At 43.0% G+C, this 15,000-nt stretch overlaps 2 protein-coding genes across 4 annotated transcripts in view; one reads left to right on the top strand and one right to left on the bottom strand.

Moving 5' to 3' along the window:
- ace (angiotensin I converting enzyme (peptidyl-dipeptidase A) 1) overlaps window positions 1-5,901 on the top strand; it is a 33,317-nt gene extending 27,416 nt beyond the window's left edge. The window contains exons 17-25 of the mRNA XM_042081879.1: window positions 1-55; window positions 1,006-1,103; window positions 1,507-1,679; window positions 2,864-3,087; window positions 3,419-3,563; window positions 3,825-3,923; window positions 4,184-4,306; window positions 4,544-4,728; window positions 5,346-5,901. The exon at window positions 1-55 is cut by the window's left edge and continues 137 nt beyond it. Of these exons, the coding sequence (XP_041937813.1) occupies window positions 1-55; window positions 1,006-1,103; window positions 1,507-1,679; window positions 2,864-3,087; window positions 3,419-3,563; window positions 3,825-3,923; window positions 4,184-4,306; window positions 4,544-4,728; window positions 5,346-5,554 (1,311 nt within the window). The 3' untranslated portion in view covers window positions 5,555-5,901. The remainder of the gene's footprint in view (window positions 56-1,005; window positions 1,104-1,506; window positions 1,680-2,863; window positions 3,088-3,418; window positions 3,564-3,824; window positions 3,924-4,183; window positions 4,307-4,543; window positions 4,729-5,345) is intronic.
- A 2,465-nt stretch (window positions 5,902-8,366) lies between these two features.
- Window positions 8,367-15,000, bottom strand: part of itga3b (integrin, alpha 3b) — a 71,499-nt gene continuing 64,865 nt past the window's right edge. For 2 of the 3 annotated variants that reach the window (XM_042081886.1, XM_042081884.1), the window contains exons 20-26: window positions 14,568-14,744; window positions 13,696-13,812; window positions 12,729-12,842; window positions 11,909-12,007; window positions 11,113-11,238; window positions 10,260-10,441; window positions 8,367-9,016 (exon numbers count right to left, since the gene is read on the bottom strand). In XM_042081886.1, coding sequence (XP_041937820.1) covers window positions 10,331-10,441; window positions 11,113-11,238; window positions 11,909-12,007; window positions 12,729-12,842; window positions 13,696-13,812; window positions 14,568-14,744 — 744 coding nt within the window. In that variant the 3' untranslated portion in view covers window positions 8,367-9,016; window positions 10,260-10,330. The remainder of the gene's footprint in view (window positions 9,017-10,259; window positions 10,442-11,112; window positions 11,239-11,908; window positions 12,008-12,728; window positions 12,843-13,695; window positions 13,813-14,567; window positions 14,745-15,000) is intronic. The other variant, XM_042081885.1, reaches the window with a different exon arrangement.

Here is a 15,000-nt window from a genome sequence, read left to right as displayed (position 1 = left end):
AAATACGGAGAGAAGTACATCAACCTGAAAGGACCCATCCCTGCACATCTGCTGGGTAAGCAAATTCTGTACATGCATGAACCACAGCAACACATGAATGAGTGAGTGAGAGAGTTAGAGAGTGAATGAGTGAATAAATGAGTGAATGAGTGAGTGAGTGAATGAGAGAGTGAATGAGTGAGAGAGAGAGTGAATGAGTGAGAGAGTGAATGAGTCAGTGAGTGAGTGAGTGAGTGAGTGAGTGAGTAAAGGGAATGAATGAAGCAATAAATAAACTAAAAAATGAATGTCAGGAGCATATTTCAGTCCACTGATAAGCTGTTGATTTGTTGTCCAGCTGATCTGTGTTCATGTTACTCTATCTCAGTAGTTCATTCCCCACTCTCCATCAAATCAAATCACCCTATCAAATTGGCAACGTTGACATATTATATTCACATTTTGGTTCTGGTTTGGTTCTCAGTCCCCTGGATCTGATGGAGCTTTAATGTATATGTAAGCCTGTTATGTTTATGTGTGTATGTCCTGTTTGTCATGCCCCACCTGTCATGTCTCAATTTCAATTTATTGTGCTTATAGAGCGCCAAAACATTACACATGTATCATGGCGCTTTAAAGAATGTAGGCAATCAGAGAAAAAAAAAAGGAAAGAAAGGAAGAAAAGAAAAGAAAGAGAGAGGCCCATGGGTAACAGGGGCGAGGAAAACCTCCCTAGAATTGGGGATACATGTAGGAAGAATAATAAGTTTCTATTTCTATAACTAAATAAGTTTAGTTTTAGAATGAGTAATGAGTAGGTATTGACATTCAGTGATGCTCACTGGCAGTTTCAAACCTGTCCATGGGAGTCGATTTCCTTTCTACTTTCGACTTTCCTTTCCTGGTGTGACTTGAGATTGACTGACACACAATCTAAAAGAGAACTAGCCTTCTCTTAACGTTGTTAGTGTTTCCCATTCTGTGGTCTAACACTGTGTGGGTGTGTGTGTGTGTGTTTGCTCATAGGCAACATGTGGGCACAAACATGGTCTGGCATTATGGACCTGGCAATACCCTACCCTCACGCTACTCAAGTGGATGCCACCCCTGCCATGATAGCACAGGTAAGACAAAACAAAACAAAACAAAACAAAACACTCGTCTAAGAGTTGTAAGAGCTCAACATGCTCAAAACCAAAGTAGTCATGGCAAATAGCTAGAAATACTGTATATTTCCCGCATGTCACAAGTTCACCAGTAAAAGAATTCCTCAGTGTCCTACTGATTAGCTCCCCTGTGCTGTGGGGGTCATCCCTATGTTCCCCGGGTCCTATGTTCCCCACTCGGGGTTAGGGTTAGGGTCAGGGTACTATGTTCCCCACTCGGGGTTAGGGTCAGGGTCCTATGTTCCCCGGTCCCATACAAAGCGGGGAACATAGGACCCGGGGAACATAGGTACGCTCCCCTGCTACCTGTGCTAACTGCTACCTGTGCTAACTGAAACCTGTGCTTGTTTGTGGCTGACAGGGCTGGGACGCCATAAGGATGTTTAAAGAGTCGGACGAATTCTTCAAGTCGTTGGGCCTCATCCCGATGCCGCAGGAGTTCTGGCAGATGTCCATGCTGCTGAAACCCACCGACGGACGCGAGGTCGTGTGCCACGCCTCTGCCTGGGACTTCTACAACCGCAAAGACTTCAGGTAACGTTACGCCCAGAACCTGCAGTCCTGCAACTAGCACTGTCCAGCTCCACTCCCCGAGCCATAGAAAGAGAGAGTTATTGCGGCGTTCTTTGATGTCGCCGCCACGTGATAAACAGTTCCAAACAACCTGTGCTAAATGTCTGTATCGCAGGAGGATGGGATGTATTTCTGGATGCCGGAGGGCGTAATCAATTACCTCATTGACTACTGACCAAGCGATTGGCCGTTTCCAGTTCCAAAACTGACATACTGTAATCCGGAAACTGGCATGGAAAAGTGCTGCCATCTTTTCTCATGGTCTCTTATGGGAGTGTTTTCTTTTCTCTACTGCTCTTGGTCCGCCGAGAAACAAACAGGAAGTGGAACCAAAGCTAAAGCAGTGATTACACACAATTGGGTTAGACAGTCGTCTTGACAGAAACTCAGGCCACGGGGCACAGACCTCAAACACTGAGACAGGATGAGCAAACTCAAAAGGCTTATTTATATACTGTGCACAGAATACGGTTGCAAGGTTGTCATGGGACCGGAAACATCAGAGAACTTACACTGGGATGTAGGCCTACATAAACACCATACACCAGCTCTATCTATTTTCTTTATCACATCTCTATGGATGTCCTAATCGCGAACAGAAAAATGTATGGTTTGTATATTATGGTATTTATTTATTTTCATTAGGCTATTGATTTTAGGGGGCAGTCATGGCCTACTGGTTAGCACTTCGGACCTGTAACCGGAGGGTTGCCGGTTCGAACCCCGACCAGTAGGCACGGCTGAATTGCCCTTGAGCAAGGCACCTAACCCCTCACTGCTCCCCGAGCGCCGCTGTTGATGCAGGCAGCTCACTGGTTGGGATTAGTGTGTGCTTCATCTCACTGTGTGTTCACTGTGTGCTGTGTGTGTTTCACTAATTCACGGATTGGGATAAATGCAGAGGCCAAATTTCCCTCACGGGATCAAAAGAGTATATATACTTATACTTATTGGATTGACATTGTTGTTTATTACTGCTGTTCTCCTTGGTGTAGTCTTACCAACTTTTTAAATTGTTTACAGTTAAATTTAACTATTGTATTATTGTTATTTATATGTCGCTTTGGACAAAACCGTCTACTAAATACCATAACCATAACCATAACCATAACATAGACGTTAATTCTTCATCTCTCATTGGCCAGGATCAAGCAGTGCACAGTGGTGACCATGGACGACCTCATCACCGTCCACCACGAGATGGGTCACGTGCAGTACTTCCTGCAGTACAAGGACCAGCCTGTGTCCTTCCGCGATGGCGCCAACCCCGGCTTCCACGAGGCCATCGGCGACGTCATGGCCCTGTCCGTAGCCACGCCCAGGCACCTGCAGACCATCGGCCTCCTGGACAAAGTGGAGGAGAACGAAGGTGAGCATCCAGAACACATAGTGAACTTAGAACTTGGAACTAGAACTTGGAACTTAGAACTATGAGCATGCAACATAGAATTGACCTGAGGGAACAAACAATCTTTGACCAAAATGTGACATCCCATCCCATATGCTATTAATGAGGTGTCAGGTTTATGTAAAATTATGTAATTATGATGGAGATCACAAAATCCTGGCACTAGCTGATAATACCCAAGACACTCTGTCTTTAAAGCATAGGCAAACAGACAACTCGCTCGACCACTAAGTCATCAAGGTAATTACGATGGACTTGATTTGTGATGGACTTCATGTGCCCCTGTCTACAGAGAGCACCATTAACTACCTGATGAGCATTGCCCTGGACAAGATTGCCTTCCTGCCCTTCGGCTACCTGATGGACCAGTGGAGGTGGAAGGTGTTTGATGGACGGATCTCTGAGCAGGACTACAACAAAGAGTGGTGGAACATGAGGTGAGGCTCGACTAACATTCAGAATCAGAATCAGAATCAGAATCATTTATTTATTTACAGGTTTATTTCCAAGTATGTATATATTATATATATATATATATTGCCATCTACACTGTCGTCAAAAAACAATAGAGACTAAACAATGGCTCTTTTAGTCTTCTCCTGTAAGGGGCCTACAATGTTGGGCTTCTTTGTATATATTGTAAGGGACTCATTTCTAATTTGTGTTTCACACACGCACACACACCTGTCTCTCCTCAGAATGAAGTACCAGGGGCTGTGTCCCCCAGTTCCGCGCACAGAGCAGGACTTCGATCCCGGTGCCAAGTTCCACATCCCGGCCAACGTTCCCTATGTCAGGTACAACTTTCCACCTGCTTTTGAAAGGGATTATTGTGGATCATGTATGAATCATGCAAATGTGTTGCAGTAACGAAATCTAACCACAAAAGGTCAGCGACTTCTCAAGCTGTACACCTTGGACACGTGCAAACAGCGATGTGTCTCGGCTGACCGCTTGTGATCGGATCACTCATGTCGCATCCTTAAAAACAAATGTAAACAGGCCCTGGGTCACAAGGAAACATTTAATTGATCCATCGCTGTTGTCTTGGTAACAGGTACTTTGTGAGCTTTGTCATCCAGTTCCAGTTCCACAAGGCTCTGTGTGACGCGGCCAAGCACACTGGTCCTTTGCACACCTGTGACATCTACAAGTCTGTCGACGCAGGGAAACGACTCGGGTGAGTGACGTACGGAGCTAACTCAAGGAAAACACCACCCAGTAAAAGATGGCAAGACATACTAGTGTCTTACCGAAGTTGATCTTTCAGCTTCTGGTGGAGAGATTTGTCTATATGTTTACAGAGTAGGCTATGTGTGATAAATTATCAACTTATGATGTGTGTGTGTGTGTGTGTGTGTTATTCATCAGTTTTTTATGTATGCTAAATGTCTCTCTCGCACCTTGCCTGTCACAGAGACGCCATGAAGCTGGGCTTCAGTAAGCCGTGGCCAGATGCCATGTTTGACATCACGGGTCAGCGGAACATGACTGCCGCACCCCTGATGGAGTACTTCCAGCCCCTCATCACCTGGCTGGAGAAGGAGAACTCTAAGAACGGAGAGGTCATGGGCTGGCCGGAGTATGACTGGACCCCACCGAGTAAGTCCCATTCCTGCCCTTTTGTTGGGAACGGACTGGTCATGTTTACCTATCTGTTTCCTCACTAGACTAGTTGAATTTAAGGAGCTACACTTTTAAAATGAATGTGTTGAAAACAACACAACTTGTGTTGTTTTAACACATCTGTGTGCAGATACAGTAGGGAAAGGACTGGTCATGCAGTGTTTCCCACAGAATTGAATTCTATTTGTGGTGGTAGATTTGCAGAATTAACTCGAATGCAACAGTTTTTAACAAATTAGTGCAGCGCGGTTATGATTCTAACCAGATTTAAGCACAATTTAGTACAACCAGGAAAATCAGTGTGTGGTGGTCAATGTTGATATTGTGGTGGGCAGCCACAAATAAGTCAATGTATGGGAAACACTGGGTCATGCACTGTATAGCTATCGGTTTCCTCACTAGACTAGTTGAATTTAAGGAGCTACACTAAAAATGAATGTGTTGAAAACAACGCATCTTGTGTTGTTTTAACACATCTCTGTGTCCATATAGGGACAACACATTCGTTTTAAGAGTGTACTTTGCCCCCACAGCAAATTACTAAACTGACTGTGTGTGTGTGTGTGTGTGTGTGTTCCTGGGTGACCTCACAGCTGATGAAGCTGCCGTCGAGCCTCCTCCAACGGGTGATGGGAAAGTCGGCTTCCTGGGTATGAACGTGGACAGTGCAGCTGCCGCCGCGGGCCAATGGGTCCTTCTGGTCCTCGGCCTGGTTCTACTGGTTGCCACGGCGTTCCTGGCCTACCAGTACCGTAAAGTGAGGCACTTTCGCAAATCTTCCTCAGAGTTGGAACTGAAATAAACGTTGTTGGGAGGGAGTGAAACTTCTGGAATTTTAAGGAATGTTTGTTGATTTAATGATTTCATGATTGTTTTGGTCGATATTGCTGTTGTTTCTTCGCTGTTGAATGTGCTGTATATTTATTGATATATTTTTTTTTGGGTCAAATTGTTTTGACTATGCAAAGAAAGCTGACTGTTTTTGTAATTTATTTGTAATAATTTGAATGAAATTGTCAGGGGGGGGGGGGGGGGTCTTGGGATGATATAATTATTTGTTTGTAAAGTCAGAATTGTGTATGCATATTGGATTAATTTTCTTGGTAAATATTTTGCCCTTTGTAGAATAAAGACAGACATAAACACATACATTGTAGTCATGTCTCGTGCTCTACATAACCACACTGTACATAACCATTTACACATCATCAATGATTAAAGGAACCATATGTAAGATTGTGGCCAAAACTGGTACTGCAATCACTTTCAAATTACTGTAGAGCGGTGTATCCCCTCCCCCTCCCCCCTGATTCGAAGTTGCCAACCCGAATGCCGAGACACTACTGACTTGGTGATTAGTAGATAGGTGGAGGGTGGCGCGTCAGGCCAAAACACAACATGACATGACAAAACACAACATCAACATCAGCTGAGGGCTGCAACTTTGCTTTTTAAATGACAATATCCTGGCCGTACCACTGTTGTCAGTGATATAAGTATTTGAAATGAACACGATTTCTTAATGTCTAGTGACATATCAGGGCCATTTTATGATTAATTGAAATACATTTCTTACATACAGTTCCTTTAATGATACTGTGTAAATGACCATTGTCAAAGAAAACAACCAGTTTCATCAAAACATTTTATTGACACTGAACAAGGTATAAAATTGAACCTTTCAGATAACTTTGTGTATTCTCTTGAGAAAAGAGAAGCATCTTACCCCTACTCCTTACAATCCATGACTACCCCCCACCCCCACCCCTAGCCCAACACAACTGCAGACCAGTGCCCCCTAGTGGTTGGATGACTGTAGCGATTCCTGTGTTAGACTGTAGAGAGGTCAGCAGGGCATAACATGTGAAGATGGTTAAACAAATTATAAAAATTGACAATCAATATTGCAAACATATAACAATAACAAACAAAGCACTGGAAAAAATGTAATTGAATATTTATTTCAGCTAATGCAACTGTAGATGTTTTTGTCTGTGTCAGCCTGCTTACATGTTCACACTTTTATTTGAACTCCAGTGTTGCGACTTTCTCTTTACGCAGATAAAATTGCATGCATCAGGCAAACTTTGACCTTTAACCTCTTTAGGAGTACTGTCACAAATATGTGATTAGAATGTGATTAGAACCGAGAGTTCCGCACTATGATGCGACAGTTACCCTCAGAGATTTCCCACATAGACTGTATAAAGAACACTGAAACTATAGATCGTTTGCGTAGAATTTTAGAAGGAACCAGGAAAATAATTCACTCCTTAACAGGTTTTTAACGAGACCATTATCTGTTATTGGAGCATGTTTTCCCATGCCCTTTAAAACTGACATTCAGGGACATACTAGTGGAATCCTTTAAAGGAACATGACAACTTTTTGGGAAATTAGCTTATTTTGGCATCTACTCCACAGTTAGATAAAAGGATACATCCCACTAAACATTAGATGTCATTAGACGTCCGATGGACATGCAGATCATGTCTTTATTGTGTCCGTCGGTCCAAGACCAATTCTGGAAGACTGTAGGGCGTGCAAACTAGGTCCGCTATTTTGACGTCTAACCATGACCCCATTTGGACGTCAATAGGACTATGTAACCTTATTTGCACCACTTACAACAAGTCTTGCTGATCCTAGCACTTACCAGCCGTCTTGAACTGAGACGTAACTATTAAAAACAGCACTCACTGATGCACTTATTCTTACTGTTTTTAAATTGTCCTAAAATTGTTGAAAATTGCTTTAAAACTTAAACTGTTTACTATGTTGTTAGTCGCTTTGGTTAAAAATGCGTCAGCCAAATGTAATGTAATGTCTATACTGGACGTCGGGAAAAAAATATAATCTGGCGTTACAATCTGCACCTAAGATTGGACGTCCAAAATAGGCCTGCCTAAATAACCCTAAATAGGGTACCCTAAAATATGGTGTCAAATTGGGTCAGAGAACACAGAGAAGAGAAGGGTGAGCATCCTCTTATCTAACTCAGGGGTAGATGGCAAATAAGCCAATTTCTAAAAAAGTGGCATGTTCCTTTAACAGTTTATTATTGTGGGTCAGTCATTATTATGACATATAATATATAATGCCTGCAAAGAGAATACACACCACAGAGACAGTTTTGGGACGCTTGTTTTCTAGATAAGTGGTAAAGGACCAATTCAGGCAGTAAGTGCCTCTGCCTCAGCAAAACATATCACTGATACAAAAGCGCCAAGCAAACAAAACAATGCAAGCAATGGAAGCAAAAATCTCAACGCAGAAGTGGAAATAGGCCATGCTGTTCACATCCCCTAAAGGTCATCTCCAAAAACATCTACATCTTATTTGAGCCTGCAGACATTTTGTGTGTATTGTGTATTTTGTGGGATATACAGTATGTCTATGCTGTGTGCCTGCGTACAGTATGTCTGGTTGTATGAATGATTGTAGAAGAGTATCCTTGTACATCAGATTCACTCAGTGGTGTCTGAGTGGCAAAGTTCAGAATAGTCTTTGTGTTTATAGTTTATAGTGGTATTATCTTGGCAACAATTCATAAGAACACAACAATCAGTCCACAATTTTTGACTCACAATTTGTAAAAAAAAAGAGACAAAATATAATGAAGTAATGCCAGTGCTATAATAGGCACAGGTGAATGTATTTGGGACAAAATATGTACATGTGAAAGTCTTTCTTGATAAAGGGCACATAACTAGTTCCAGAATTCAATTATGAATGTCTTAGAAGAGCCTGACATGGGGAATGAACAAGTCTCTTCTGATCTGCCACTGTTCTGCTCTTTTGGGCTTGCAAAAAAAGGAAAAAAAGATTTAAGGTTGCAAAAAAGCAGAATAACTTGATATTGCACAATGCCATTTGATGAAATCACTAAAATAATCCATGTGTAAAAGAGAGGAGTGTTAATTGGTCAGGGTCTCTGAGTGACAGCAGGCAAACCCAATCACCACCCAACCACATCCCGCCCCCTCCAGCATCATTCAAGGAGGAGGCATGGACAGTAATATCCATTTGCCAATACCCACGTCTCTCCTCAGGATTTGGTGGGAGGGCTCAAAAGGTTCAAAAGGTCAAAGGCCAAAGGTCAGTAGTAGTAAGTCGGTGTCTCAGTCCAGCTGGTGACCCATAGCTTCTTGTGGACCTCCTGCGCCTGAAGGGCGTTAAACTTGTAGCGTTCCTCCTGGCGAATCTTTACTCCTTTGTACTTTGGCATTATCCTGTAGTAGACGGCCCTCTTGAAGAAGCCACACTGGACATGAAGAGAGTCAACGGTCAGCCATGGGTATAAGAGGTTGTCACTATGTGCTAATATCCCTACGTTATAATAACACTTTTCACTTTGAAGGAATCCACCGACTTTTTGGGAAATAAGCTTTCCAAAATCTGACACTGTTAGCCTAGCTAAGCATAATTCACTGGAAATGGGCTAGACCAATTAGTATACTGTAGGTCCTTTTTGGCTATAGGTGGCTATAGGCTACAGTAACTGGTCTAATCCACTTCCAGTGAATTACTCTAAGCTAGACTAACATTGTCAAACTGGGTTATTGCAGAGAAGAGAAGAATATCCTCTTAATAAACTCAGGGGTAGACAGAAAATTAGATTATTTCCCAAACCATTGATGTGTTCCTTTAAAGTATATTATCTTGCTGTTTTAAACTAGATAACGAGTCATAGGCCTACAAACTCTATGGCCAAGTCAAACTGGAAATGTACACTTTATGGTACACAAAAATCCCCCTAAAAAGAAGGGAGATTTATGATTGTATTTATGCATCAAGAGAGCAAGAAACTGATAATCTATTTTCAGGCATTCAAGTGGAGAAAATCAAATCATGGCACTACAGGGAGATAAGCAACACAGCTGGGCTAACTGTAACAGCCGGGCTATACCAGGTGGGCAACTGAGGTGTTCTGTTCAAGGACTGTATAAATAATTTTAGACAACTGGTCTAGTTTTTTCCAATGTATGCGCCGCTGTACGCCACTGTCGCTGTAGCCAGTTCCATTGATTATAGTGGAAGCTAATTGTTGTGGCATACGCTCAGTTACGTGTCTGGTGTAGCCTGCTTGTAAGAGTTAGAACAATGCGGTAGGAACAGTGAGAGATTAAAATTGAGTGAGAACATTGCGATTAGACTGAAGGCGTACACAGGGCAAAGAGTCAGTGTACAACACTCAGCTGCAAAGAAGAGACAAACATGTCAATAGTCAAGTGATGATGAGAATTAGCATTCGCGTTAGCATATAGCATGTGACCTTAAGCAATAGATTAGCATTAGCAAGTAGAATCGCCTAGAAAAGCAGGAAGTGAGTAGGAAGTAGGAAGAAAAGTTAATGTAGCAAATCTAATCGGAGAGACTTCGGAGGGAGGAACAGGCTGAAATGCAGACCAAGTGAAGGAGAGAAATGTAGATTAGAAAGGGAGGTATGTTCAAGGATTAGCTGCAAAGACTCTACGGCGCCCCCCAGAGGCCTGGAGTGGTATTACCAAGGAACCTGAGTAATGTGTGCCTGGGGGGGTGCCCCCCTCCCCGGGGTGTTTTTGTCGGGAGGGGGGCGTTAGTAGTCGTCCGTCAGCCTCTCTGTCTCCGAGGGCTGGATCTTCATCTCGGCCTTCTGCGATTTTGCCTCGTACATCTCCCGTCGACTCGCCCGCTTGAAGAAACCGCACTGGGGGACAGAAGGAGGGAGAGAAGAAGAAGGGAGGACGAGGAAGAGAGGAGAAAGGCAAGGTGGGGTAGGGTGCAGTTAGATAGAGATGAAAAGACATGGGTTGATGCTCAGGGTTGTTTTGGTTACTGAAGGTTATTATGGTCTGGGTTCCTCAGTAGGTATGGGACTCTTGCAAGGGTGGGCAGAAGGTCTAGTAATTTAAGACAGATTAGGCAATGCTGGGTTACAACACACAAACAACAGGACCTTCAAACAGAAGGTGACAGTGTCCAAACAGAATGAGAGACCATGTGCTGTATGTTGAACACTGTATAGTAAAGTCTACAGTATGTCCAAACACATCGTAAACATCTTCAAAACCATTCTATATTCTATTCTATATTCTATAGTGTATATTTTCTTTCCTTCTCCTCTCATGTTCACTCCTACTCCTTCCCTCTCCTCTTTCTCCATTTTCCTCTCCTCTCATCTTCACTAATCTCCTTTCCTATCCTCTTCTCTTTTCCCTCCATTCTTCTCCTTTCCTCTCTTTCTCTCTGTCCTCTCCTCTCTTCTCACGTCTGCAAGTTCTTAATCTGTCCTAAGATCAATGCTTGAATTAAGGGATGTTAGAGTTTCTTCTCCTCCCCCTCTTTCTCCCTTTTTCCCTTTCTTCTTTCCAGTCCTACCTTCCACAGGACGAAGATGATGATGCTCAGCAGAAGAACTCCTGCCGCACCCGCAATGATGAAGATCCAGAAGGGAATCTCATAAGGCGCCTCCTCCGCAAGAACCGGGTCGATGTTCACAAGAAACTACAGAGATTGAGAGAGGCCAACAAAAAGGGAAGCTTTGATAAACTATTTCATCTCATAATAATCTCAAATTAAAAAATGTTGAAAGCACAAAAACAGGAAAGAAATTGTATAAAATCTGGGGCCCTTTTCTTGATAGCATTACAAACTCTGACAGTATAGTTGAAGAATTGTCATTTGTTAGTGACTATATAGGGTTATTGTGAGATCTGTGCATGAGGGACATTGTGAGGTCTGTGCATGAGGGTTATTCTGAGGTCTATTGTGAGGTTTGTGCATAAGGGCTATTGTGAGGTCTGTGCATGAGGGCTATTGTGAGGTCTGTGCATGAGGTCTGTGCATGAGGGACATTGTGAGGTCTATTGTGAGGTCTGTGCATGAGGGCTATTGTGAGGTCTGTGCATGAGGTCTGTGCATGAGGGACATTGTGAGGTCTATCGTGAGGTCTGTGCATGAGGGCTATTGTGAGGTCTGTGCATGAGGTCTGTGCATGAGGGACATTGTGAGGTCTATTGTGAGGTCTGTGCATGAGGGCTATTGTGAGGTCTGTGCATGAGGTCTGTGCATGAGGGACATTGTGAGGTCTATTGTGAGGTCTGTGCATGAGGGCTATTGTGAGGTCTGTTGTGAGGTCTGTGCATGAGGGCTATTGTGAGGTCTTTTCACACACATCTCTGCTCTGACTGTCCATCTTGATGTTTGGTTTGTCCGTTACGAGCTTTAATGTCACCTCGCCCTTGACTTTCACCCTAAGTGCATTACTGTAGTCCTGAAAGACAGAAAAACAGACAGACAGACAGACAGACAGACACACACACACAAAATACAGGGTCAGTTGTAATATCAATTAAAATAATAATAATAATAATAATAATAATAATACATTTTATTGGTTACATAGCGCCTTTCAAAGCACCCAAGGTCGCTTTACACACTAGACATTTACGCGTAAGACAAAATGCCGGACAGAGTGGCGTAGTGGCCAGCGTTCCCGTGACATCAAGACAAACAAACAAATTTACAAAAGACGCACAAGACAAAAGATGGCTGATGGAGCGGCGTAATCGCCAGCGTACCCGAGACACCTAACGCTAGACATACAAGACAGACAACAAACAAAAATTAACAAGTAATAAAATACATAAATAAATAGGCTTTCAATAAGTGATGTTAGTAGGCCCTACTTGTAACAGTTAGACTGCAGTCTAGCTAGATCACTGGAAGCATAACCAAAGTTCCTTGATGCTCCGCTTTAACCCTCTCTGGCAGATCAGCAACTCGGTGGACTTATGACAGCGACAGTTTGATGCTCCGAGAGATTACAGTTCTTCAACGTAGTTTCAAACGTTAGCAGCTGAGCTAGTCTGCACAATCCAGACTACAGTTATATATAATTATATATCATATATAATTACAGTAATAGTACTGCTTTAATTACAGTAATAGTACTAACTGCAGGGACTACTCCACAAACGCACGCACACACTCACCTCCAGCATAGTGCTGTTCCAGACACGTGACCTTACGATGACCTCTGCGTAGTTGGACATGTTGATCAAAGGACAGGAGAACGTGATACAGCGTGCAGTCCCTTTGGAACACTCCTGAACAGGACAGAGAGGAGGCGGAAGCAGAGACTATATAATGAGGAGACACAGCACTCAAAGAATCCTCCATAGAAATGTATGGGGTTAGTTTGTAAGGCCAATGTGGCAGTTGTCTACACTTACACTACACCACTGCTTGGTTGAATTTCCCATTGTCATGCGTTCTTTAGAGCGTGTAATAGCCGTGTAATTGCACAACTATGAATATCACACCTATGAAGTAGATCCAGTTTTTTTGTACGATATCACATATTAATTCGCCTTAACTTACGAGGTGTAGCGGCCCTTCGCTGGCGCGTCGGGTCGTTTTACCACCTCGAATGTGCATTTCTTTGCCTGTCCCTTCCTGCAATGTAATGTAAGTAACCAACGGCATTGAGGGAAAGAAATTGGTTGATGTATTTATTCTGAAATAGCTGCCCAAAATAACTGCCCCAAGCCATTACCAAGGTGGCTGCCGTGTGAGGGGACTAGCCTTTAGGGAATGTGGCAGTCTGCATTCATAAACTAGGGCCCAAAAAAAGGCACAGATAGCATCACACCGGTAGTAAACTTGACAGTCATATTTCTGACTTTTCGTGACATATACAATTACGTAGTAAACTTTACAGTCATATATATACAGTCTGACTTTTCTTACAATTACAGCACTTTGTCCTCATGCCCTTATCTCTATAGACCCTTTCAACAATAAAAACAAAAACAATGCTTGAATGTTCTATTTGGTTCCCAATCTACTTCCTCTGCATTAAGATAACATATGGAATGTTAAAAAGGAAGTCTTGTGGGGCCAACTATGATGCTGATAATGGAACTCTCTTGAAAGGGTCTATAGTTTGGGGTTCCTCACCAGCAGGTAGGTCTCCTTACGGGGGGTGAGTATGGAAACAGCTGCTTCCACAGGAGGATCACTGTAGGCCTCTATGTGGGCATCTCTCCTCTGACGCCTGGAGTGCTCGCCAGACAGCTGGATGAAGGAGACGAGACGAAACGAGACGAGAGATGAGGAAAGGAGTGGAGAGAGAAGGAAGGACGGAGGAGAGGAGGAGAGGAGAGAGGAGAGAGGAGAGAGGAGAGACGAGGAAAGGAGTTGAGAGAGAAGGAAGGGAGGAGAGAGGAGGAGAGAAAGAGAGGGGAGAGGAGAGACGAGGAAAGGAGTGGAGAGAGAAGGGAGGAGAGAGGAGGAGAGGAGAGAGGGGAGAGGAGAGATGAGGAAAGGAGTAGAGAGAAGGAAGGATGGAGGGAGGATGAGAGGAGAGAGGGGAAAGGAGAGACGAGGAAAGGAGTGGAGAGAGAAGGAAGGGAGGAGAGAGGAGAGAAAGAGATGAGAGAGGAGAAGAGTCCATAATATATACCATACCATACCATAACATAGAAAAAGGGCTCCTTCCTCTTTTTTTTCTAAGGTTTTGTTTGTAACACATTCATCTCTACAACACAAGATCTCACTCTGCATAGAAAATGTGCTATATAAATGAAAGACTTGTAGACAGTTACACTGAAGAGACTGCATATGAAAGACTTGTAGACAATTACACTGAAGAGACTGCATATGAGCGAGCCTCTCTGTGAGACTGCATATAAGCGAGCCTCTCTGTGAGACTGCATATGAGCGAGCCTTTCTGTGAGACTGCATATGAGCGAGCCTCTCTGTGAGACTGCATATGAGCGAGCCTCTCTGTGAGACTGCATATGAGCGAGCCTCTCTGTGTGTTCACTCACAGGAAGGTTGAGCAGGTTCACCACATCACCCGGTGGGACGCAGCGAGTCTCCGATTTTCCCTTGGTGACAATCTCCGTCAGGTAGAGCAACCACTTGCCGTTGATCACCTCAAACGGCCACTCAAACTCCAGGACGAGAGTTCCCAAACTCCCCAGTGGCTCGCCATCTACCCCAACCTTCAGGGCAAATATATATGACTATGTTATATGTTTTAAACAAATATATATATATGACTATGTTATATGTTTTAAACAAATATATATATATGACTGTGTTATATGTTTTAAACAAATATATACATATGACTATGTTATATGTTTTAAATATATATATATATTACTATGTTATATGTTTTAAAAAAAAAAAAATATATATATGACTATGTTATATGTTTTAAAAAAAAAATATATGACTATGTTATATGTTTTAAAA

This window comes from Alosa sapidissima, chromosome 24, assembly GCF_018492685.1.
Source record: "Alosa sapidissima isolate fAloSap1 chromosome 24, fAloSap1.pri, whole genome shotgun sequence".
Lineage (NCBI taxonomy): Eukaryota > Metazoa > Chordata > Actinopteri > Clupeiformes > Clupeidae > Alosa > Alosa sapidissima.
The sequence above is the reverse complement of the archived record's forward strand: the minus strand, read 5'-3'. Positions and strand labels throughout refer to the sequence as shown.